The sequence below is a fragment of the Podarcis tiliguerta genome (assembly GCF_965153285.1).
Source record: "Podarcis tiliguerta genome assembly, chromosome: 8".
NCBI classification, from domain to species: Eukaryota; Metazoa; Chordata; class Lepidosauria; order Squamata; family Lacertidae; genus Podarcis; species Podarcis tiliguerta.
In genome coordinates, this window is record NC_139541.1 from 81,989,560 (window position 1) to 82,015,264 (window position 25,705).

Consider the following 25,705-nt stretch of genomic DNA (forward strand, 5'->3'; position numbering starts at 1 on the left):
CAGAGCAGCGCACAGAAACGCAGTTTACCTTCCCGCCGGAGTGGTACCTATTTATCTACTTGCACTTTGACGTGCTTTCGAACTGCTAGGTTGGCAGGAGCTGGGACCAAGCAACGGGAGCTCACCCCATCGTGGGGATTCGAACCGCTGACCTTCTGATCGGCAAGTCCTAGGCTCTGTGGTTTAACCCACAGCTCCACCTGCATCCCAAGGAATGCATAATGAAACGCAAATTCTCATAAAAGCAACAGCATAAATAGAAGAAAAAATCAGCAGCCGGGTATCTAAACTACAAAGACAGCCCACAGATGCATAATCTTTTGTCAAAGGTAGCTCTTGATCCTGGCTACCTATAGAAAACCAGAGTCTCCCAGCCCTCACCTGAGGACTTTCCTTCCCTCTCCCAGTCTCTCACCCTAGGTGAGCTTCGTTTCTCTTCTCTGCCTCTCTCTCAGGGCACTTAGCACTTAAAAGTTCCTGTGCATTAACCCAACTCTTTACTATGTACACCTCTAAAGCACATTTGAAGCACATTGTACTGAATAAAGGGCTTGGTAAATTTAGGAAAGGGACCCGGGTGGCGCTGTGGGTTAAACCACAGAGCCTAGGGCTTGCTGATCAGAAGGTTGGTGGTTCGAATCCCCGCGACGGGGTGAGCTCCTGTTGCTCGGTCTGTGCTCCTGCCAACCTAGCAATTCAAAAGCACATCAACTGCAAGTAGATCAATAGGTACCACTCCGGCGGGAAGGTAAACAGCGTTTCCGTGTGCTGCTCTGGTTCGCCAGAAGTGGCTTAGTCATGCTGGCCACATGATCTGGAAGCTGTACGCTGGCTCACTCAGCCAGTAAAGCGAGATGAGCGCGCAACCCCAGAGTCGGCCATGACTGGACCTAATGGTCAGGGGTCCCTTTACCTTTACCTAAATTTAGGAACCATTTTGCAACTCAGAAGTGTGTTCCTCGGGATTCCATGGGACTTACCCCCAGGTAAGTGTGTACGAGCATTGCAGCCTTGATTGCATTTTGTGTGCAAATACGACCCGCGCATCCATGTATGCGCTCGTGCCAATGTATATACCATGAAAAGGAAGAGTGGGGGAGTGAAATTGATTGGACCAGAAGCGCTGCAAAATCTGGTCTAGTCAATTTCTGCACTCCGCTGATTTGCAAGGGATTGGCCCCTTGACAGATGAACTAACTTTTCTGAAGGGCCGCTGTGAGGAAGGGAGTGAGAGTTAGTGGGCCAGTCTGGGCCGCCCCACCCATGAGGCAAGGTGAGGCAACTGCCTCAGGCGGCAAGTCCACTGGAGCAGCAGATTCTGGTGTCAATCTTTCTCCCCCCCCACACACCTTGTTCCTATGTGGAGCTTCCCTGCCCCCTTCTTCCTTGGCGGGGACGGGGGCACCACTTTGGGGTTCCTCTTGGGTGTATTGGGCTGGCCCTGGGACCTGGGTTTTACTTCCTACTCCCTCCTCCACACCAGACTTTTGCATCCAGGTTGGGGACAGATCTGAGATCAGGTAGCATCTCTCAGTGGGGTTGGTTTGGGCCTAGTGCAGGGGTCATCAAACTTTTTCAACAGGGGGTCAGTCCACTGTCCCTCAGACCTTGTGGGGGGCCGGACTATATTTTTTTGGGGGGGGGAGTGAACGAATTCCTATGCCCCACAAATAACCCAGAGATGCATTTTAAATAAAAGGACACATTCTACTCATGTAAAAACATGCTGATTCCTGGACCGTCCACGGGCCGGATTGAGAAGGCGATTGGGCTGGATCCGGCTCCCAGGCCTTAGTTTGCCACCCCATGGTCTGGTGGCTTCCAGGTGCCAACTCTTAGAGTAGGGAAATAAATTCAGACCCTCCAAGTGTCCCTATTTTCCAGGGACGCCCCTGATTTAGAGAAGCCATCCTGGTTTCTGAATCAATCCCGGAATGTCCTGCTTTTCTTTTTGATTTCCCTATTTTCATTGGAGAAATGTTGGAGGGTATGGAGTTATCCTGTACAGGGAAGGGTTTTTTATGTGTTTTTTTTTAAAAAAAAATGTTTTTATGTCTGTTGAAAGCTGCCCAGAATGGCTGGAGCAACCCAATCAGATGTGTGGGGTATAAATAGTAAAATTATCATTACGGAATGGGACATCCCTATTTTCATCAGAGAAATGTTGGAGGGTATGTAAATTAGGGGAGAAATTAGAGGGATTTTCCTCGGAGATCAGGCTCCTTTATCCCATTATAAATAATAATAATAATAATAATAATAATAATAATAATAATAATAATAGCAAAGTGTTTACACAACTACCTTAGGCTGGGATCTGTGCTCCTGTGGTGCTAAAAGGGACTTTGCTCATTTGTATTTGTGTAGTGGATAAGGAAACTCTGGATGATCAGGGAAGGCCTGGGCTAAAGTCCTACCTCTTTCCACATCTGGTTGCACTGGAAAGCCACCATTTCTAAGCCTCAGTTTTCCCTATCTGTGAAATGGGGGGATACTGCAGTGAGGACACATGAGAGAGTTGCATTTTTATCTTAGGACCTTTCACTAATAGGTTAGTCAACAAAATCTTTTTGTAATTTGATTAGTGCTGGCTAAGCAAAAGAGTCAAAGGCGCATTTTAATTCTGGGTTAGGATGTTAAGACACCTGCTTGTTTATGTTTTGAGACTAGTTCTTGTATGTGACCAACAACGGGGAATGGGAAAGTAGAAAAATCAAAGCCTTCTCTTTCCTGAAACCAGGAGCAGCAGCTTTCGTTTATTAAATTGCAAATCATTTCAAAATGGGATCTATTTTTGGTAATGTGCACATTTATTTCAACTTAATTAGATAAAAGACAGACAATTAATCAAATAAGCACCCGGAATACAAAAGCTTGTTTTTTTTCTAGGTTCAGATATTGTGTTTCTTCATTTAGGAAGAGTGTGCACTGTCTCTTCTATGGCAGAATACAGAAGTGAGAGCCTCATTGAAGCACACTGTTTACCCAACCCTGCTCTCCCTAGTCTAATCATAAACCATAAATCCACCTATAATGTGGTAAGCAGACAAGAAAGGTGTAGAAGGGTACTGCCTGACCGTATCAAAGCCCCAAATCCTGTGATCTGCAAAAAAATAATAATTATACAAAATAAAATGGTGACAGTGCTCACTTTGCCCAAATTTCTTTTGGTGAGGCTCTGCTGCCGTTGTGCACATCTCACTGCAGTGACGTTGCTGCAGCCTTTTTATTTTGGAATTTTTGGCTTTTGGGCTTGCCTGGAAATCCCGACCGCATCTGCACCTCCAGTGGCATAGCGTGGGGGGTGCAGGGGGTGCCGGCCACACCGGGCGCAACATCGGGGGGGCGCGCTCGCACTCGCAGCTCTCTGCCCCTACCTGGCTCCACGGGTTAGGGGGTGCAAATTACTTGCCTTGCCCCGGGTACTGACAACCCACGCTACGCCACTGTGCACCTCGCCCTTCTGGTTTTGTTCTTTTGCAAAGAGCTGCTGCAGTTTTTGCAAAGAATTGTCCTTGCACACCCCTTCCGCAAGCAGAGTTCTGGAAACAGAGGGCAATGGATTTTACTTTTGCATTTTTGGGGGGGGGGAGCGGGAGAGGGGAGGAAAGCAGGGTGGGGCTGGTGATCAAGTGGGGACACGGGTGATGTCTGCTGGAAGCCCCCGACAGCAGCGCTTTCTCTGATGCATAATTTACGTCCCCCTCCAGGCAGGGCTTTTAAGCTGCCTTTTAGCCGGAGGATATAAAAGCATGACAGCTGTTCCATTGGGCTAGGATTGGGCGGGTGTGGGGGCGAAAGAGACGGGATTTTATGTTTGTTAGGCGAGGCTTGTGTGCAAAGGGGGGCGGGGAGCGTGTGATAGCGGGGGGTTCCACACTGCAGGCCCCCCCTCCTTTTCTTAGGCATTGACAGGAGGAAGGAACTTCTGTCTTCAATTTTCTGAGAGCTCCGCTAAGAAAGGAGGTTGACTCAAAACGGGAAGAAGTCAATGGGGTTTTTTCCTTGTCAATTCTGCTTCTGTGTGGGATAAGAAACCTTGTTTTATTAGCTTTTAAATCTCGCCTTTCGCCCCAAAGAGCTCAAGGTGTTGTCCTTCCTTTTTTAATAATCCCGACGACAATAACCCTGTAAGGTGGGCTAGGCTGAGAGCGTGACCGATTGGCCCAAGGCAGTGGCTTTTCAAACTTCTTTATCTGGGACAAGTTTTCAGAAGAAGAAGGAAGGCTCGCCCCACACAGAATTTCTTATTGATGAGGAATACATTGGAAAATGAAAGGGAACGGCTCTTGGTCGTGCTTGATTTATAACACAGGACACAACTATGTGGGAGCCAGTGTGGTGGAGTGGTTAAGAGCGGTGGACTCGTAATCTGGTGAACCGGGTTCGCTTCCCCGCTCCTCCACATGAAGCTGCTGGGTGACCTTGGGCCAGTCACACTTCTCTGAAGTCTCTCAGCCCCACTCTCCTCACAGAGTGTTTGTTGTAGGGGAGGAAGGGAAAGGAGAATGTTAGCCGCTTTGAGACTCCTTAAAGGAAGTGAAAGGCGGGATATCAAATCCAAACTCTCTAACTACTTTATAATATGATCACGGGGCACCCAAAAAGTATAAATGCAGCTACATAATAACACAGATCATTGCCAAAATATAATTATAAGTGAGTTTTCTCCAGCGTTTCTCCAAGGTTGTGACTTTCCAGCTAAGATTGTCCTTGATGCTCTTGCTCTCATTTTGAAAACACATCTATCCATATTCTGCAAATTATTTTCTCTCTCTATACCACACTGAAATGTTTAAGTGTTTCTTCGATGGTCCTTGAACCTTCCTGCCGCATTTGCTCTCCTCTCCTGCCACACCAGTGCGGCTCACCGCACTCTTTGAGAACCACTAGCCCATGGTCACTCAGTGAGCATCAGGGCTGAGCAGGGCCCTCTGCCTGGTTCTTCCTGGTCCTAAACCAACACTCCAACCACTGAACCACACTGCCTCATCTTCAGAACCATTCATGGTTATGCAGAGGCGGTTTTAGGGACGTGCGACCGGGTGCTGCCCTGCGGGGAGCGCCGAAACAATACTGTAGAACGGAGTGTGAGAGGCAGGGGGCAACGAATTTTAGCGCCACTGGAATTTCAGAGCCCAAAGTCCTAGGCTCTGTGGTTTAACCCACAGCGCCACCCGCATCCCTTCCACTGAGCTATAGCACTTCCCCAATTGGCTCCATACTCACTCATGAACTGCCCATGCACCCTCCAGATGTTTTGGACTACAACTCCCATCAGCCCTGGCCCATCAGCCATGCTAGTTGGGACAGATGGGGCTTTTAGCCCAAATTTCTGGAGGGTACACCAAGTTGATGAAGGCTTTGATGGAGTTTTGTAACGTTATGGAAGGTATAAGGTAAAGGGACCCCTGACCATTAGGTCCAGTCGTGGCCAACTCTGGGGTTGCGGCGCTCATCTCGCTTTACTGGCTGAGGGAGCCGGCGTACAGCTTCCAGGTCATGTGGTCAGCATGACTAAGCCGCTTCTGGCGAACCAGAGCAGCGCATGGAAATGCTGTTCACCTTCCCGCCCGAGTGGTACCTATTTATCTACTCACACTTTGACGTGCTTTTGAACTGCTAGGTTGGCAGGAGCAGGGACCGAGCAACGGGAGCTCACCTCATCGCGGGGATTCGAACCACTGATCTTCTGATCGGCAAGCCCTAGGCTCTGTGGTTTAACCCACAGCGCCACCCGCATCCCTTCACCACCTCTGAGGCTGGTTAATTATCTGATACCAGGAGTGGGTCATTATCTGAGCACCTGGTGCCTCCCTGTGGAATGCGATGGCTAAACTTTGGCCTCCCAGGTATTGCTAGACCACAGGGTCCCAATATCGCTAACCACTAGCCATGCTGGCTAGAGCGGTTGGGAGACCAACAATGTCTGGAGGAGCCCTTCCCTGTCTTGTCTACTTGTGAGCGGAGGAGATGACTGTGGCCAAGTGTAGAATTGTAGAGTTGTAGAGTTATAATGGAGCCTGGGGGTCATTCAGTCCAGCCCCCTGCAATGCAGGAATCTTGGCTAAAGCATCCATGACAGATGTCCGTCCAAACCTGTCCAAGAATTCCGTCCCACTGTCCAAGAGTTCCTACTTTCAGAAAGTACTTCCTAGTGTTTAGTTGGAATCTTCCATGTGATTTGTTGTTATTTAGTCATTTAGTCATGTCCGACTCTTCGTGACCCCCTGGACCAGAGCACACCAGGCACTCCTGTCTTCCACTACTTCCCGCAGTTTGGTCAAGCTCATGCTGGTAGCTTCGAGAACACTGTCCAACCATCTCGTCCTCTGTTGTCCCCTTCTCCTTGTGCCCTCCATCTTTCCCAGCATCAGGGTCTTTTCCAGGGAGTCTTCTCTTCTCATGAGGTGGCCAGAGTATTGGAGTCTCAACTTCAGGATCTGTCCTTCCAGTGAACACTCAGGGCTGATTTCCTTCAGAATGGAGAGGTTTGATCTTCTTGCAGTCCATGGGACTCTCAAGAGTCTCCTCCAGCACCAGAATTCAAAAGCATCAATTCTTCGGCCATCAGCCTTCTTCATGGTCCAGCTCTCACTTCCATACATCCATGTGATAGCCTTTAGCTATTGGAAGATGGCCATCATATCTCCTCCTCTTTTTGAGGCTAAACGTACCCAGCTCCTTCAACCATTCCTCATAAGGCAAGGCTTCTAGACCCTTGATCGTGTACACCATTTCTCTCTCCTTTTGTGTTGATCCAGTGGATGTGTTACAGGCCCTGACTGATCACCCTGTGACAGCCGTCTCTGCCTCAAGGACAGAGGCAGCCCATCTTAAATTGACGGATCGTCTGTCTGCTTTATCCCTCTTAACTCGCTGCTGTTTTCTCTGACTGATGAGAGCTCTCCAGACCAGTGCTGACATCTAGAGAGGCTACAGCTTGAACCAGCCACTTTTTCCATGCAAGACATGTTCTCTACCATGACTGCTAGGTAAAGGGTAAAGGGACCCCTGACCATTAGGTCCAGTTATGACCGACTCTGGGGTTGCGGCGCTCATCTCGCTTTATTGGCCGAGGGAGCCGGCGTACAGCTTTTGAGTCATGTGGCCAGCATGACTAAGCCGCTTCTGGTGAAACCACAGCAGCGCACAGAAACGCCGTTTACCTTCCCTCCGGAGCGGTACCTATTTATCTACTTGCACTTTGAACTGCTAGGTTGGCAGGAGCAGGGACCGAACAACAGGAGCTCACCCCGTCGCGGGGATTCGAACCGCCGACCTTCTGATCGGCAAGTCCTAGGCTCTGTGGTTTAACCCACAGCGCCACCCGCGTCCCTCCACCATGACTGCTAATGCCTGCCTAATGGACATCTTAGCCGGTCACGTATGGTGGCCAGATCCGAGGAACACCTGCTAACCAGGAACAAAAGAGAGTAGTCCTTCGCACAGTTAAATTATGGAACTCACTCCCACAAGAGCCGGGGTGGCCACCAACATGAATGGCTTCAAAAGGGGATTAGACAAATTCACAGAGGATAAATGATCAATTTACAACGGCTATGAATGCCCCTAAATAACACACTCAGTCCCCACAGGGCTAGTTCAGATGTGTTCCCGGCACAATTTGCTTTTAGCTGCTGGTTTAGAAATCAAGGACTGTACGCCAAGATATTTAAAAAGAAGCTCCATGCCAGATGCAGGGACAAATATAGGACATATATTACCTTTATATTCTGTTCATGAATGCCCGGTCGTGTCTGTCTGCTTGCTGTGTGTAGCAGTATTTTAAACCATATGGATCCATCAAAGCAATTCATATGCATAACCTCTTTCCGGCTCTTACAGCTGCGTTGCAGCAGCTGGGTCTGTAATGTTCAGCCAGCTATGCGCGTGAGCGGGTCAAAGTGAGTAGGGGGAGAAGGGGAAACTATCTAGAGGCTCACTATTCTTAAAGACCCTGATTTCATCACAGATTTCAGTTTACAACAGTCCTCCCAAGGGTGAAATTCCACCAGCAGCCTCTAGAGGGCCTCTAACATTCGGCGCTTGATCCCATGTCTCCCTCTAGTGGCCACATGTGGTATGACTCCAAAACCTCTTTCTAACTGAACCACAGCAGATTTAGTTTTTCCCCCCAATGCTTTCACTTCCATTGGTGACACCCATCTTGGGGTTTTATTTTCTAGCAAGTCTTTGTACCTTATATCCAAACATTAAACAGTGCTTTCCTGATAATATGGTTCTTAAAGGCCCTATGAACCTTAACCTTATCATACCATAAGTCTGCATGCCAACCAAATACATTATTAAAACCTTCCAAGTCCAAAACATCAGTGTTTTCAAGAAGCACCCATTCTTTCAGCCAGCAAAAAGCGGCTGATTCATAATAAAGTTTAAGGTCTGGCAGGGCCAGATTTAGTGCCACACCAGGTACAAACATTGTGCGCCTCTTTCTCTGACCATCTTTCTCAAAGGGTTTTCCCTCTCCATTTCTGCTTTTTTTTCCTTGCAGGGGACTGTCTAGACAACAGCGTGGCCTCCCCCAGCACGGGAGATGACGACGACTTAGACCGAGACAAAAAACGGAACAAGAAAAGAGGGATCTTCCCCAAAGTGGCCACAAACATTATGCGTGCGTGGCTATTCCAACACTTGTCGGTAAGAACCTGGATCTTTGTGGGGGGAAGGGTAGGAGTGAAGGGAAGGCACCAGGATCATAGAGAACTGCCTTATGCGGAATCAAACCATTAGTCCATCTGGCTCAACAGTGCCCCTACTGGCCAAGTCTCTCCAGCATTTTGTGCAAGGGGGGGGGGGCTATTCCCAGTTTTACCTGGAAATGCTCAGTCCCATTCTCAGCTACACAGGGAAGAATTGGGAATGGGGGGCCGGACAATTCGAACAAGGGTTGATGGGAGTTTCCTGAAGCTTCCTGGAGTACAGAACAGATCAGATATGTGAAAACAGCATACAGTGGTACCTCTATTTAAGTACTTAATTCGTTTCGGAAGTCCGTTTTTAACCTGAAACTGTTCTTAACCTGAAGCACCACTTTAGCTAATGGGGCCTCCTGCTGCCGCTGTGCCGCCGGAGCACAATTTCTGTTCTCATCCTGAAGCAAGGTTCTTAACCTGAAGCACTATTTCTGTGTTAGCAGAGTCTGTAACCTGAAGTGTCTGTACAGTGGTACCTCGGGTTACATACGCTTCAGGTTACAGACGCTTCAGGTTACAGACTCCGCTAACCCAGAAATATTACCTCGGGTTAAGAACTTTGCTGAGCAGTCGCGCCCAGGCTTCGGGTAGCTCTGCGCAAGCCGCGGGAGCCCTCCCACGGCTTGCGCAGAGCTGCTTCTATCCCGAAGCCTGGGCGCGCTGAGCAGTCATGCCCGGGCTTCGGGTAGCTCTGCACAAGCCGCAGGAGGGCTCCCACGGCTTGCGGAGAGCAGCCTGATCTGGGGGATGGGGTCGGGGGAACCTTGGGCTTCCCCCGCCCCAGCCCTGCGCCTGGAGGGGGGGAATAAAATTTTGTTCCTTTATTTCCCCCCCAAAATACTAGGTGCGCCCTATGGGCCGGTGCGCCCTATGGGGCGAAAAATACGGTATTTATTTATTGCAGTTATTCATATCCTGCCCCTCAGGATAAAACCCTTCCAAGTTGGCTTACACAAGTGAGATGTAGTTCAAACGCACACACACACACACACACACACACACACACAAACACACCACAATATGAGGTATCAAGGTACAAACAATACAGGTGACACTCGGAAAATTAGAATATCATGGAAAAGTTCATTTATTTCAGTAATTCAACTTAAAAGGTGAAACTAATACATGAGATAGACTCATGACATGCAAAGCGAGATATGTCAAGCCTTTGTTTGTGATGATCATGGCGTACAGCTGATGAAAACCCCAAATTAACAGTCTCAGAAAATTAGAATATTAAATGAAATCAGCAAAACAAGGACTGCAAATAGAGCAATATTGGACTTCTGAGAAGCATGCATATGTACTCAGTACCTGGTTTGGGCCCCTTTTGCATCAATTACTGCCTCAATGCGGTGTGGCATGGATGCTATCAGCCTGTGGCACTGCTGAGGTGTTATGGAAGACCAGGAAGCTTCAATATCAGCCTTCAGCTCTTCTGCATTGCTTGGTTTCATGTCTCTCATCTGTCTCTTGGCAATGCCCCATAGATTCTCTATGGGGTTCAGGTCAGGCGGGTTTGTTGGCCAATCAAGCACAGTAATCCCATGGGCATTGAACCAGGTTTTGGTACTTTTGGCAGTGTGGGCAGGTGCCAAAGTCCTGCTGAAAAATGAAGTCAGCATCCCCGTAAAGCTCGTCTGTGGAAGGAAGCATGAAGTGCTCCAAAATCTCCTGGTAGACGGCTGTGTTGACCCTGGACTTAATGAAGCACAGTGGACCAACACCAGCTGATGACATGGCTCCCCAAATCTCTTTTCTGATGAGAGCAGCTTTTGCATCTCATTTGGAAACCCAGAGTCTGGAGGAAGAATGGGGAGGCACACAATGCCAGATGCTTGAAGTCCAGTGTGAAGTTTCCACAGTCTGTGTTGATTTGGGTTTCTGATTTGATCCCAGAGTGCCCCATTTTTCCTTAAAGGTAAAGGTAAAGGGTCCAGTCGTGTCCGACTCTGGGGTTGCGGTGCTCATCTCGCTTTCAGTGGCCGAGGGAGCCGGTATACAGCTTCCGGGTCATGTGGCCAGCATGACTAAGCCGCTTCTGGTGAACCAGAGCAGCGCACGGAAACGCCGTTTACCTTCCCGCCGGAGTGGTACCCATTTATCTACTTGCACTGGTGTGCTTTTGAACTGCTAGGTTGGCAGGAGCTGGGACCGAGCAACGGGAGCTCACCCCGTCGCGGGGATTCGAACCACCGACCTTTTGATTGGCAAGTCCTAGGCTTTGTGGTTTAATCCACAGCGCCACCCACGTTCCATTTTTCCTTAGAATGTCCCTATTTGCGTCGGAGAAATGTTGGAGGGTATGGAAGAGCAGCTCTATTAATTCTGGGGACAGCCCTGCAGTGAGAGCCCATCCCTCATGCCAACGTGCTTTACCCAGGGGTTTTCTTCGACAACAAGGCATGCGGACCATCCGTTATTAGAATGGGCCCAAAGCTGGCCTTAATAAAGGACGATGTTTCAGCCATGCCGCTGATCATTTCTGCCCACGGCGCCATTTTCTGCCAACGCCGGCTGAGTTGGGGGAATTGCTGGCTCCTTGCTTGCGGCCCCTTTTGAACTGGCAAGCAAGCGGGTTGCTAGCTAGCAGTGGGCATCTTTCCATGCCCGCCACCCAGGCTCCCTTCCCTTCCCTTCCCCTCCTCGCTCGCCACCAAGCTGCCAGGCAATTAGGCAGGGCCTCTCCCTGGTTAGTTAAACAAAGGCGAGTTAATGAGCGCTGGCCAATTAGTGGCTAATTGAAGGAGCTATAAAGCTATTAGAGGCTGGTGAAGGGTAATCAATTCTAGCCAATTACCCTGAACGCATTGGCAGGGAGTGAGGTGGGAGGGGGGCTGCCAAGGCTAAGCGGCTACAGCTAAGCTGGGCCCAGCCTGGCTCAAGTAGGCTACGAATTGGAATTGGAGCCGGGAGAAGGCTCGTCTTCCTCACCAGGCGATATCTGGTTTGTTTTTGTATTTGCTGCTTAGATTTTAAGCCTAACCTTGCCCCAAGGAGTGGAAGCATATGTGGTTCACACACACACACACACACACACACACACACACACACACACTTTATCCTCACATCCATCTTGTGAGGTAGATTCAGCTATGAGATAGTGACTGGCCCAGGGTGACCATCTGAACAGAATATGGGCTTGAAGCCCGACCTCCAAACCCCTAATCTGATGCTGTGACCGCTGCACCAGGGTCAGGGAGCCTTTTTCAGCTTGAGGACCCCATGGCTAACCTGTCGGGGGCCACACACCAGGGCTGGGCAGGGCCAGGACCAAATCAGAGTGGGGCCAAATGTCAAAGAGGAACGCTGCATCCTCCAAGTGTCCCTATTTTCCAGGGACGTCTCTGATTTGGAGAAGCCGCCCTGGTTTCTGATTTGATCCCATTTGTCCTTAAAGGTAAAGGGACCCCAGGCCGTTAGGTCCAGTTATGGCCGACTCTGGGGTTGCGGTGCTCATCTCGCTTTATTGGCCAAGGGAGCCGGCGTACAGCTTTCGGGTCATGTGGCCAGCATGACTAAGCCGCTTCTGGCGAACCAGAGCAGTGCACGGAAACACCGTTTACCTTCCCGCCGGAGCGGTACCTATTTATCTACTTGCACTTTGACTTGCTTTCGAACTGCTAGGTTGGCAGGAGCAGGGAGCGAGCAACAGGAGTTCACCCCATTGCGGGGATTCAAACCACCAACCTTCTGATCGGCAAGTCCTAGGCTCTGTGGTTTAACCCACAGTGCCACCTGCGTCCCTCGATGTCCCTATTTTTCCTTAGGATGCCCCTATTTTCATTGGGAAAATGTTGGAGGGTATGGCATTATCCAACCCCCCCGAGCCGTCTGAAGCCAGTCTTGTACATTTTAAAAATTTTAACGTTTTATTCTGTTTTTATATATGTTGGAAGCTGCCCACAGCAACTGGGGAAAACCCATTAAGATGTGTGGGGTAGAAATAGTAAAATTAGCATTATGGAATGGGGCGTCCCTATTTTCATCAGAGAAATGTTGGAGGGTATGGGATGATGATGATGATGATGATGATGATTTTGCCTCATCTTCACCATAAAGTCCCGAACAGGTTGCAATTGTTTAAAGTACTATTTAAAAATACAGTCATACCTCATGTTACGTTTACTTCAGGTTGAGCATTTTCACGTTGCGTCCCGTGGCGACCCGGAAGTACCGGAAAGGGTTATTTCTGGGTTTCGCCGCTCGCGCATGCGCAGACGCGCAAAACGACATCACGCGCATACGCAGAAGCGGCGAATCGCGACCCACGCACACGCAGACGTGGGTTGCGTTCCTTTCAGGTTGTGAACGGGCCTCCAGAATGGATCCCGTTTGCAACCAGAGGTACCACCGTAGTTGAACCAACTTACAGTCAATATAATAGCAGGGATCCTAATACACACACACACACACATAAACATGGTTTCACCAAGGCCCAGAGTAGAGAAACACACAATAACAGTGCACAACCTAGGAGTTGCCACAGAAAGTGCCCTCCCCTGCGTCTCTCACATACAGAACTTCTGATAGTGGTGGTCCTACCAAGTTCTTTTATTTGCTTTATTTTTATTTGTTAGATTTATCTACCGCCCTTCATCAAAAGATCTCAGGGCGGTTCTTAACTGCTGATCTTTACATGCCCTCCAACACCCTGAAGGTGAAAACCGTGGCATCATCTTCTTGGGCGCCATCTTCCTGTTTTTTCCATGCGGCGGCCATGTTGGGCGCTGTGATCTCACACAATTTTGTGCTGCGATTTCCCCCTGAAACAAAAAAATGTTTCTTTGGGGCACGGCGGCCTAAAATGTGCATTTTCGGGTGCCGTGCGAGATCGTGGCCATGAGAAAACTCCCCCTTCCCTTGGGATGTGGCCAGTGTCATCTATGTAGGTAAAGAGGATGGCTAAGACAGGTGCCCACCAAACCGCCTGTGCTTTTATCATTTCTGGTGTAATGCCATCTAGGCCTGGGGCTTTGGCCATTTTCAGTTGTTTTATATATGATTTCACTTCAGTTACTGAAACTGGCGGCCATTTAGCCAGTTGTTTTATACTATAATTCCGTAACGGAGGTTCAGCGTCCTCATACAAAGATTGAAAGAATGAGACCCAAAGGTTAGGGGGAATTTGTGAGGTTAAGGGGGAAACAGCCTTATGGGTGCCAGAAGCTTATCTTAAAGTTTAAGCGTCTATACGCTTATCGCATTTATAAATTTTAAATTTATTGTTGTACAATGTTTTAAATGTTTGTTTTCCTTCTGGGGTTGTACCCCCAAGCGTGTTTTATAAGCTGGTCTCCGACCGTAATAAATTATCTATCTATCTCCCCCCTCCCAAGGAAAAATGTGGTGCGAAATCTCGCGAGATCATGGCACCCAAAATGTCTGCCATTCTCTCGCGGAAAAAAATGGCATGTCCCAGTTTTCCTGGGACACTTGTGAGTCTTTTCACCCAAGAGTGTCTATAGGGAAGGAGGCAGTCTTTCTGATACACAGAGTTTCCCAGAGGTCTCCCAATCTGGTGCTAACCAGGCCAAGTTCTGCTTAACTTCATCAAGGTTGCTGCATCCTAAGCTTTCAGCCTCTGGACTTTTTCTTTCCTTCTAGATATTTATAAGTCACATCCCAGGGCAAATCTCCCAAGGTGGCCGACATCAGAACAACATCCCATCGGCAGTGGCGTAGCGTGGGGGGTGCAGGGGGGGGGCAGCCGCACCAGGCGCAACATCTGGGGGGGGGCGCTTGCACTCGCAGCTCTCTGCCCCTACCTGGCTCACTCACTCTCTCTCACTGCAGTGCTGGCTGTGCGAATCCGATCTGAGCCGCCGGGTCGCCGCCCACTGTGGAGGGGAGGGTGCCAGGCGTGCGGTGCGGTGCGGAGAGAGAGCGAGGGACTATCTGGGGGAGGGACAGTGCAGCGGGGGGGGGGGGGGCGCAAATTACTTGCCTTGCCCCAGGTGCTGACAACCCACGCTACGCCACTGCCCATCAATAAAGCTGCAATCCGGAACTAAGAACAGTTTAAAAATAAATTAAACTTTACAGCATTAAAAGGCAGCCGTTAACGCAATAGTTAGTGCCATGTTTTGAACAGCAGCTTGGAAAAGAAAAAAGGTTTTTGGGAGATGAGCTAGCTTTAGCCTTTCAAGAGGATGTTGGACTACCGATCCCATAATCCATGACCATTGGCTGTGCTGGCAAGGGCTGATGGGAGTTGCAGTCCACAGACACCGGAAGGGACATAGGTTCCCCCGCGCTGGGTTTTCAGGGTCCAGCAAAGCAGGGGCCATGCAAATCTCCCTAGGGAGAGAGTTCCACAGATAGGGGGCCATCCATGCTGAAAAAGGCCCCGTCAACTCGTGGGAGAATATATGGTGAGTTCACATGGATTGGGAGCTAAGGCTACTTTCCCCATCCTGACATCAGGTACTGATAATGAAACCTGATCTGTTGTTGTTGAGTCATTTAGTCGTGTCCGACTCTTTGTGACCCCATGGACCAGAGCACGCCAGGCACTCCTGTCTTCCACTGCCTCCTGCAGTTTGATCAAACTCATGCTGGTAGCTTCAAGAACACTGTCCCACCATCTCGTCCTCTGTAGTCCCCTTCTCCTTGTGCCCTCCATCTTTCCCAGCATCAGGGTCTTTTCTTCTCATGAGGTGGCCAAAGTATTGGAGCCTCAGCTTCAGGATCTGTCCTTCCAGTGAGCACTCAGGGCTGATTTCCTTCAGAATGGAGAGGTTTGATCTTCTTGCAGTCCATGGGACTCTCAAGAGTCTCCTCCAGCACCAGAATTCAAAAGCATCCATTCTCCGGCGATCAGCCTTCTTTATGGTCCAGCTCTCACTTCCATACATCACAAAAGCTGATCTACTGGGTTATATTGTCTTATCCGCTTCCCGAAAGGTTATATGGCAGTGGAAGCAGGATCACGGTCCTTAGTGCAGAGTGAACAAGGATGATAGCGATTTCTTTATCTGCTGTCATAGGAAAGCCTGTCATCTGTACATACTACTACACTGAAGGCTTGAACTGGTGTAGAAGCTATTTCCTCTTCATGGGGATCCCTGGGAACTACAGTTGTGTGAACGGGAGCCTGGGGAAACTCTGAACACCTATATTTCCTAGCTTCCCTTTTTGGGAGAAACCATAGATATGGAGGGGGGGAACTATGTACATTTTAAAATTGAATTCCACCTCCCCCTTTTACATTCAAGAGTCCCCCCCACAAGGAAGATAGGTTTAATTGTGCATCAGGATATCCCCAAGCTTTTTTTGAAATGGAAATAATAATGTTGTTGTTGTTGTTTAGTCGTTTAGTCGTGTCCTCCTCTTCGTGACCCCCTGGACCAGAGCACGCCAGGCACTTCTGTCTTCCACTGCCTCCCACAGTTTAGTCAAACATGTTGGTATCTTCGAGAACACTGTCCAACCATCTCGTCCTCTGTCGTCCCCTTCTCCTTGTGCCCTCCATCTTTCCCAACATCAGGGTCTTTTCCAGGGAGTCTTCTCTTCTCATGAGGTGGCCAAAGTCTTGGAGCCTCAGCTTCAGGATCTGTCCTTCACGTGAGCACTCAGGGCTGATTTCCCTAAGAATGGAGAGGTTTGTTCTTCTTGCAGTCCATGGGACTCTCAAGAGCCTCCTCCAGCACCAGAATTCAAAAGCATCCATTCTTCAGCGATCAGCCTTCTTTACGGTCCAGCTCTCACTTCCATACATCACTACTGGGAAAACCATAGCTTTTACTATACGGACCTTTGTTGGCAAGGTGATGTCTCCACGGAAATAATAATAATAATTTATTATTTCTACCCCACCCATCTGGCTGCGTTTCCCCAGCCACTCTGGGCGGCTTCCAACACAATATTAAAATAAAGTAATGCATCAAACATTAAAAGCTTCCCTAAACAGGAAAGTAGGAACCGTGAATTATCAGACAGTCCATCCCCACTAGGTAAATAGGGGAAACTGGGAGCATCTGTGGAAGTTCTGATCTCCACGATGCTCCAGAAGAAAGCCCCAAAGTGGTGACCTTGTGTATCAAAACCTGAGAGAGGCTTCAGAGTTGCCTCCATAGCCATTGCCCCATTCTGTGTGTGACCTGGGTGACCTTCGGTCATCTGTCACCGGGCTGTCAGAGCCGGGGCCCCTACGGAGGCCCTGTTGTGACTCGTGGGCAAGGACCCAACTCATCCATCATTTGGAGTGACAGCTAAAAGGCTGGAGCAGGCGGAGGGCAGGATGGGGGAGGGGGGTGGACAGTTGCCAGGTCCCCCAATACCGGGTACAGGGGGACTTTCGTGTCTTGGAACATCTGCTTGGGAACTGGGGAAAAGAAAGGGACGTGGTTTTGTGAGGGGCATGGAAAAGGAAGGTGATCCCCAAAGCGGGGGACCAGATCTGTTCCCATATTAGTTGGGAACATAAGGCGAAGAGACAGGGGCCAAAGAAAGGAGCCTGAAAAGAAAGCAAAGATTGTGACATTCAGTTCGTGCAGGGCTGGCAAAAATTGAGCATCAAAGCTTTTTCCCTGGGCCTCTTCTTGAGGGTTCTGGTGGGGTTGCATGCTTGTTTGGATACTCCACACTTGGGGGTGGGAAGAGATGCAGCATGTTGTTGTTTAGTTGTTTAGTCATGTCCGGCTCTTCGTGACCCCCTGGACCAGAGCACGCCAGGCCCTCCTGTCTTCCACTGCCTCCCACAGTTTGGTCAAACTCATGCTGGTAGCTTCAAGAACACTATCCCACCATCTCGTCCTGTGTTGTCCCCTTCTCCTTGTGCCCTCCATCTTTCCCAACATCAGGGTCTTTTCCAGGGAGTCTTCTCTTCTCATGAGGTGGCCAAAGTCTTGGAGCCTCAGGTTCAGGATCTGTCCTTCCAGTGAACACTCAGGGCTGATTTCCTTCAGAATGGAGAGGTTTGATCTTCTTGCAGTCCATGGGACTCTCAAGAGTCTCCTTCAGCACCATAATTCAAAAGCATCAATTCTTCAGCGATCAGCCTTCTTTATGGTCCAGCATATCTCCCCGCATATAGAAAACCAGCTCTTCAAGAAGGACTCAGTCTCACATTCCCCTAGTACACTCCCCCCCCCCACTTAAAACACAACAAAACACTTCTACAGGTAGGGCTGGCCTTAGCACCTGGCACTTCTAGGCAGTTGCTAGGGCCCCTCTGTCCTGGCAGGGGCCACTACTGATGTCTACAGTGGGTCCTCTTTAAAATAAAATTTAAAATATTCTATTTTAAATTTAAAATTAAAAAAATTCTTTGAGCTGGGTCTATTTCCCACAAAATGCCTCCATTTCAGTATCATGCCAGGGCTCTGTCGGAAGTTAAAATAGGCCAGTCTTTTGCAACCCAGCTTCTGTGGGACTCTGCTTTCCCGTCGGCCTCAGGCAGCAAGGCCAAGGATGATGGAATTGGAGGTTCAATGACACCTGAAGGGCACCAGTTTGGGGAAGCCTGAGCCAGGCCCAGCAGGGGATGCTCAGGGTGCCCCTGTTGTCCTCGTTGAGGCCCACTGCTGTGCGTAGCCACTTGGTAAAACTCCAGGTCCCCCATGGAATTTTACCTGTGGCCCGGTATTCAAATACTCCAGACCACTCCTTACCCCTGTAGCCTCAAGTGGTGCAGTCCACGAAAAAGCTTTGCCACTAGATTTCTGCTCATCGTATACCGTATTTTTCGCTCTATAAGACGCACCAGACCACGAGACGCACTTAGTTTTTGGAGGAGGAAAACAAGAAAAAAAATATTCTGAATCTCAGAAGCCAGAACAGCAAGAGGGATCGCTGCGCAGTGAAAGCAGCAATCCCTCTTGCTGTTCTGGCTTCTGGGATAGCTGCGCAGCCTGCATTCGCTCCATAAGATGCACACACATTTCCACTTACTTTTTGGGAAGGAAAAAGTGAGTCTTATAGAGCAAAAAATACAGTAAACCGGGCCACGGTTTAGCAGAGAGCAGGGAATGCATGTGGCCAGGAGTTTCTTCTTCTTCAAAAAACCCGAGCTTTTGAGTTATTTTTAATGAAGTTCGCCAAAATCGACACTTCCGTCATGGGCTGCCATATGTCCAGATTTCCCCAGATATTTCAGAGATTTCTGCCCAGACGCTGTTTACAAGGGCTGAATACCACCTATGTCCAGGGAATTCCAGTTGTATGTCAACCCTAGCTAAATCTTTGGCCACAAGGCTCTGGTCCACATCAAAGTCTATAAAGCACTCTGTGGTATTTTTATATAATATTTTATTGGATTTTACAATAAGTATAAAGCGACAAAAAATAGAACCCAGCACAACAAAAAATAAAAGAAAATACAACAACATATAAACACAAAACAGCAAAAAAATGAAAAGAAAAATAAAAAGAATAAAAACAATTTTTATCTCCTTGTATTCTTAGCATTAACTTGTTTCTCCGACCTCCCCAGACCTCCCTTCTCTGTATTCCAGATCAAATATTCTGTCAGCAAATTCCTTCCCTCTGTCATACTTTGATTTTATCATAATCTTAATATCTTAATATAATTACATTTCCTTATATCTTAAAATATTAGATCTTTTTAATCTTTACACTTTTTTACTAATAACCTTTTACATTCAATCTGGTGTCATCAAACATTTATTATCTTATAGTGTTTCTGTAAATAATCTTTAAACTTCCTCCAATCTTCCTTCACCGTCTCTTCTCCCTGGTCTCTGATTCTGCCAGTCATTTCTGCCAATCAAAGTCTATAAAGCACTCTGGATAGTTCAGTGTTTGAATTATGCTGGGGGGCTAAGGTTGTGATGCTAGCATGAGGTTATCGCTATGTACGGGGGCCAAGCTCAAATGCGGTTTAAGCAACCTTCCGCAAAACCCTTCGGATAATATCGGCCCAGCTTCGCTAACACCCTCCCCAACTTCTCTTCTCTTCCCCTGAACAGCACCCCTATCCCTCGGAAGAACAGAAGAAGCAGCTAGCTCAGGATACGGGACTGACCATCTTGCAAGTCAATAACTGGTAAGGATCTCAACGCTGGCGCAGAGGGGTATTTAGCCCCTTTAGCTCCATTTCTTCACCCAGTCCGGAGGTTCTCTTCATTGGTGTGGGTTGCAGCCAACTAGGTTCTTCTCGTGGTGGACATATTTAAGAATTATGAACCTGAGTGAGTAATGATCAGTCATTTCAATTACTTTGAGTAGGACACACCCTGGATGCAGCCCTTTGGGATTACACCATGGTGACTTTTTAGCTGTGTGTGTGTGTTTAAATGATGTAGGGTAGGCATGTCCAAAGTCTGTTTTGGGGGCCTAATCTGTGGGTTATCTGAGGATAAGTCTGTGGGTTGGGCTAGTCTGATGTGAGAGAGTGAGAGAATCTGTTAAGAGGAGTCAGTCAATGTTACGGTAAAATCTGGGTGTGAGGCTGCTCTGCCATCCAGCTCATCGGACTAAGTCCGCGGGTCCCTGTGGAGGAAAATGAGTTCAGCCGGAGACAGGAGCAAACTGCAGAAGATCCATGTTTACTGCGCAACAGGTTCAAGGCGAGATTGAACAGCGAGAAAGGGGTGACATGAACTTTTGAAACTTCCCTCCATGTCCCAGAATACAGTGCAAAATACATCCCAGTTACATCATGAATACATTAAGAAGAGGTTGGGTTACACAGATTACATCATGAATATATTAAGAAGAGGTTGGGTTACACAGGATTAACATATGGAGGAGGGAGGGGGGAATATGCAGAGCTGGAGATATGCGCAGATAAGCACATCCTGAGTACCGGTGATGAGAAGACAATGGTCCATTTATGCATACTCTGTCACCTGGCATTGCCCAGAGGAAAGGCTTGGCAGAGTGATTTGATAGGATTAGGGTCTTGACACCTTGCTTGAGGGATTATGGAGGACAGGGAAGGTGTCATGGAGTCCTAGAGAAATTGAGCAAATTGGCACGTTGATTTTCTATGAATTTTATAGATTTTAGTCCCTTTTGTCATTGACAATTGGAATAAATGGATATATTGTAGCGAAGAAGGAGGTGAAGAAGACATGCCCCCCCCCCTTCCGTATCAGTCAAACAGTTGTGATAATCAGTCAGAAGGTATTAGGAAGGTATAGGCCAGTAAAGAAAATAAAGTTAAGAAACTGACAAGAATATTATCTGAGAAACCAACAACTTGGTCGGCCCTCACGCATGTTCACTTCATCAAATCTGGCCCTCTTTGACAAAAGTTTGAACACCCCATATGTAGTGGGTGCACAGGATAAAGGCTTTAAAATATTTAAAAATGTGTTCGAAAATATGTTGTTAAGCCATTTTAAGGACAGAAGGAGGGCTTCCTGGATCAGTCCAATGGCCCTTCTAGTTCATTATCCTCTTCTTACTGTGGCCGCTCAGATGCTGCAATGGGAATCCATCAAAAAGGACCTAAGTCTTACAGAGCTCTCTCTCCACTTGTGATTCCAGCAACTCAAACTCAGGCTCACCCAACGACAGGAGGGTCAAGTGTGTTTTTTTAATACGATGATTAATTTAGTACATGGAACTCAGTGCCACAAAAAGGGGAGCCGGCCACTAGACTCAGCAACTCAGTTAGATGTTGAACGATGGGGTGGAGACGCTCCTTCAGGTATACTGGGCCTTTGAGGCCGTTTAGGGCTTTAAAAGTCAACACCAACACTTTGAGTTGTGCTTGGAAACATACTGGGAGCCAATGTAGGTCTTTCGAGATTGGTGTTATGTGGTCTCAGCAGCCGCCCCCAGTCACCACTCTAGTTGCTGCATTCTGGATTAGTTGCAGTTTCCAGGTCACCTTCAAAGATAGCCCCATGTAGAGTGCATTGCAGTAGTCCAAGCGGGAGATAACTAGAGCATGCACTACTCTGGTGAGACAGTCTGCGGGCAGGGAGGGTCTCAGCCTGCGTACCAGATGGAGCTGGCAGACAGCTGCCCTGGGCACAGAATTGACCTGTGTCTCCATGGACAGCTGTGAGTCCAAAATGACTCCCAGGCTGTGCACCATTCAGGACCAGGAAGTCCTCCACATCAGCCCACCCCCTGCCCCCCAAGAACAGTACTTCTGTCTTGTCAGGATTCAACCTCAATCCATTAGCCGCCATCCATCCTCCAACCGCCTCCAGTACTGTGCCAGAAGGACCAAGGGTCTGACTCTGTACCATGCAACTTCCTAAGCTCTTAGTGTGGCTCTGTGACCCAGAGTTGGGCTGCCAATAAGCAAGCGGCGTTTTGGAGAGAGGCAGCATAATCCCAGACCAAACTCTGACCCTATTATCAGTCGGTGCCTGACTTCTCCACTGCTTCTTCTGTCTCTTGCAGGTTTATTAACGCCAGGCGGCGCATAGTTCAACCGATGATCGATCAATCAAATCGCACAGGTATGGGGTTCCGTCTGGGAGAGGGGAAGTGGGGTTTTTTGGTTGTTGGGTTGTGGGATCCAGGATGCTGGGGCTGCACTCTCTCAGAGGAGGGCAACCAAAATGGTCAAAGGCCTGGAAACGATGCCTTATGAGGAAGGGCTAAGGGAGCTGGGCATGTTTAGCCTGGAGAAGAGGAGGCTAAGGGGTGATATGATAGCCATGTTCAAATATATAAAAGGATGTCACATAGAGGAGGGAGAAAGGTTGTTTTCTGCTGCTCCAGAGAAGCGGACACGGAGCAATGGATCCAAACTACAAGAAAGAAGATTCCACCTAAACATTAGGAAGAACTTCCTGACAGTAAGAGCTGTTTGACAGTGGAATTTGCTGCCAAGGAGTGTGGTGGAGTCTCCTTCTTTGGAGGTCTTTAAGCAGAGGCTTGACAACCATATGTCAGGAGTGCTCTGATGGTGTTTCCTGCTTGGCAGGGGGTTGGACTCAATGGCCCTTGTGGTCTATTCCAACTCTATGATTCTATGATTCTATGAACTCAACCTCCTCCAATGTGGGGCCCTCCAGATGTTTCGAACGACTGTTCCCACCAGTCCCAGCTAGCAACACCAAAGGCTAGGGATGATGGGAGCTGCTGTGCAGCAACATCTGGGCATCTGCAGGTCCCCCTCTGTCACAGGAGCATGCCAGTCAGTAACCACAAAGTTCAAAGTTGCAGTTCATTCCCAGTGGTCTTATTCCGTGGAAATCAGTTGCCGAGGCTGAAAGTCCCCGTCTCCCTACTGTTAGGATATACCGTATTTTTTGCTCTATAAGACTCACCTTTTCCCTCCTAAAAAGTAAGGGGAAATGTGTGTGCGTCTTATGGAGAGAATGCAGGCTGCGCAGCTATCCCAGAAGCCAGAACAGCAAGAGGGATCGCTGCTTTCGCTGCGCAGCGATCCCTCTTGCTCTTCTCGCTTCTGAGACTCAGAATATTTTTTTTCTTGTTTTCCTCCTCCAAAAACTAGGTGCGTCTTGTGGTCTGGTGTATCTTATAGAGCGAAAAATACGGTAGTTCCGTTCCACCTTAAAAGGGTACAGGCATGACTGCTGTGTGTCACATGCCTGTTTACTTCCAGCAGTCTGCTGGGAACTTCCTTTTGTATATAGCTTTTGTGTTACTGCTGTTTTTGCTGGAGAAGAAGGGAAGCAGACATGTTTTCCTCTGTTCCTGAACCATGCTGTACATTATGCTTACACATTTCTCTGTCCGCCTCTTCTGCTGTGAGATTTACACACTCTGCTGATAGAGCGTGCACGGGGCTCTAAACGTATCTGCGGCTCGTGTCGCTGATTGATGCTGTTCCAAGGGAGACCGGCTGCCGGCCAGTGGCTGGAGCCAGCTGGGGGCCTGCCTGATGCCCCCGTCTCCCCGGCAGTATCCCAACACCCACAGCCGTCTAAGTTACCTCCTCTCCAGGGCTTTTCCCAAGCAATCTGAGACGCTGCCTGCTTGCAGCCAACCTCTCTTCCACCCCTTTCATGCCTCTTCTGATTCCAGGAGTTGGGGGGGGGAGAGCTTGTTACAACAGGAGGGGGAGACCCCAGTGACTCTTTACCAACCAGACTCATCTCTGCCTCTCTGCCTCCCACCTCCCACTCGCTTGATTCAGCTTCTGTCTCTGATTCTGGACTGCTCTCTGGCACAGAGTCTCCCTGCTCATTAAGCCCTGTTGCCTCTTCAGCTTCTGACACCTCCTCTTCCTAGTCTTCTCCCTCCAACCACTCATCAATGTCCCACCACCAATCCCCTAGCTCTGAGCCTTCTTCCCATGGGGGTTCCCCAGTTGGTTCCTCCCACTGCTTCAAACCAGTCCCATGACACCCTCTCTGCTCTAACTGGGACTAAGATGTAAGCCTTTATCAACCTGATCTTCTACCCAATGGGTATGATATTACTCACTGCGAGAAGCCAAGTTACAGGGAACCAGGCAGAGGGCCTTCTCGGTGGTGGCGCCCGCCCTGTGGAACGCCCTCCCGCCAGATGTCAAAAAGAACAACTACCAGACTTTTAGAAGACATCTGAAGGCAGCCCTGTTTAGGGAAGCTTTTAATGTTTGATGCATTACTGTATTTTAATATTTTGTTGGAAGCCGCCCAGATTGGCTGGAGAAGCCCAGCCAGATGGGCGGGGTATAAATAATAAATTATTATTATTATTATTATTATTATTATTATTATTATTATTATTATTACTACTATTATTATTACAGCAATGAATCAGCAGTTGACAGGATTATCAGAAAGTTAGGAACCCTAAACTCAAAGCCCTGTTATATTACCTAAAAGATGAAATAGGGAGGACTTTGCAGTTGGTATGGAATTTATTGATGGCATTTAGAATGCGCAGTCCCTTGTGTCAGCAGGTGCAGAATCTATGAGGGCTTTTAAGAAAGTTCCCAATGGATTTTCACATGTCATGAAAGCAAGTGAGTTTTTGAGATGATGTTCCTTTCGTCCAATCAGGTCAAGGGGCACCGTACAGCCCTGATGGGCAGCCAATGGGAGGCTACGTCATGGATGGGCAGCAGCATATGACGATTCGCCCCCCAGGTAAGTGGCGACTGAACTCAAGGCAGCAAGGGAAGTAGAGAGGGCATAGTGGGATTATGAGATCAGAGGGATTGGCAGATCTGTCGATTTTGGTTTCTCAGCTTCCCATCTATCTATGTGCTCAGTTTCTCAGCGCTAAAAGGCTGGCAAGTTTCCAAGAGGACTTTAAAAATCCCACAAACGGATGTGGGAAAGGGTAGAGCTTAACCGAAGGCTGGAGAAACTGAAATTGACAGATCTGCCCATCACTTACCTCTGCCACCAGACTTAGCCAAGGGGCCTCTCAGTACCAAAGCAGACTCTGATGCCAACACCGGTTCGGTTCAGATTTTTAAAGTGGGCCTATGTCAGCCTATAGGGACGCGGGTGGCACTAGGACTTGCCGATCAGAAGGTTGGCGGTTCGAATCTCCGCGACAGGGTGAGCTCCTGTTGCTCGGTCCCAGCTCCTGCCAACCTAGCAGCTCGAAAGCACGTCAAAGTGCAAGTAGATAAATAGGTACCACTCCGGCAGGAAGGTAAACGGCGTTTCCAAGCGCTGCTCTGGTTCGCCAGAAGCGGCTTAGTCATGCTGGCCACATGACCCGGAAGCTGTACGCCAGCTCCCTCGGCCAATAAAACGAGATGAGCGCCGCAATCCCAGAGTCGGTCACGACTGGACCTAATGGTCAGGGGTCCCTTTACCTTTACGTCAGCCACAAGGGACGCAGGTGGCACTGTGGGTTAAACCACAGAGCCTAGGACTTGCCGATCAGAAGGTCGGCGGTTCGAATCCCTGCGACGGGGTGAGTTCCCGTTGCTTGGTCCCTGCTCCTGCCAACCTAGCAGTTCAAAAGCACGTCAAAGTGCAAGTAGATAAATAGGTACCGCTCCAGCGGGAAAGTAAAAGGCATTTCCGTGCGCTGCTCTGGTTCGCCAGAAGCGGCTTAGTCATGCTGACCACATGACCCGGAAGCTGTACGCCGGCTCCCTCGGCCAATAAAGCGAGATGAGCGCCTCAACCCCAGAGTCAGTC

General features: G+C 48.7%; 1 protein-coding gene across 2 annotated transcripts in view; it reads left to right on the top strand.

Annotated features, from left to right (window-relative positions):
* The window catches only part of MEIS3 (Meis homeobox 3), a 77,015-nt gene that overhangs the window by 47,614 nt on the left and 3,696 nt on the right, over nucleotides 1–25,705 (top strand). For both annotated transcript variants that reach the window (XM_083455748.1, XM_083455747.1), the window contains 4 exons: nucleotides 8,516–8,661; nucleotides 19,649–19,725; nucleotides 22,044–22,102; nucleotides 24,605–24,691. In XM_083455748.1, the coding sequence (XP_083311874.1) occupies nucleotides 8,516–8,661; nucleotides 19,649–19,725; nucleotides 22,044–22,102; nucleotides 24,605–24,691 (369 nt within the window). The remainder of the gene's footprint in view (nucleotides 1–8,515; nucleotides 8,662–19,648; nucleotides 19,726–22,043; nucleotides 22,103–24,604; nucleotides 24,692–25,705) is intronic.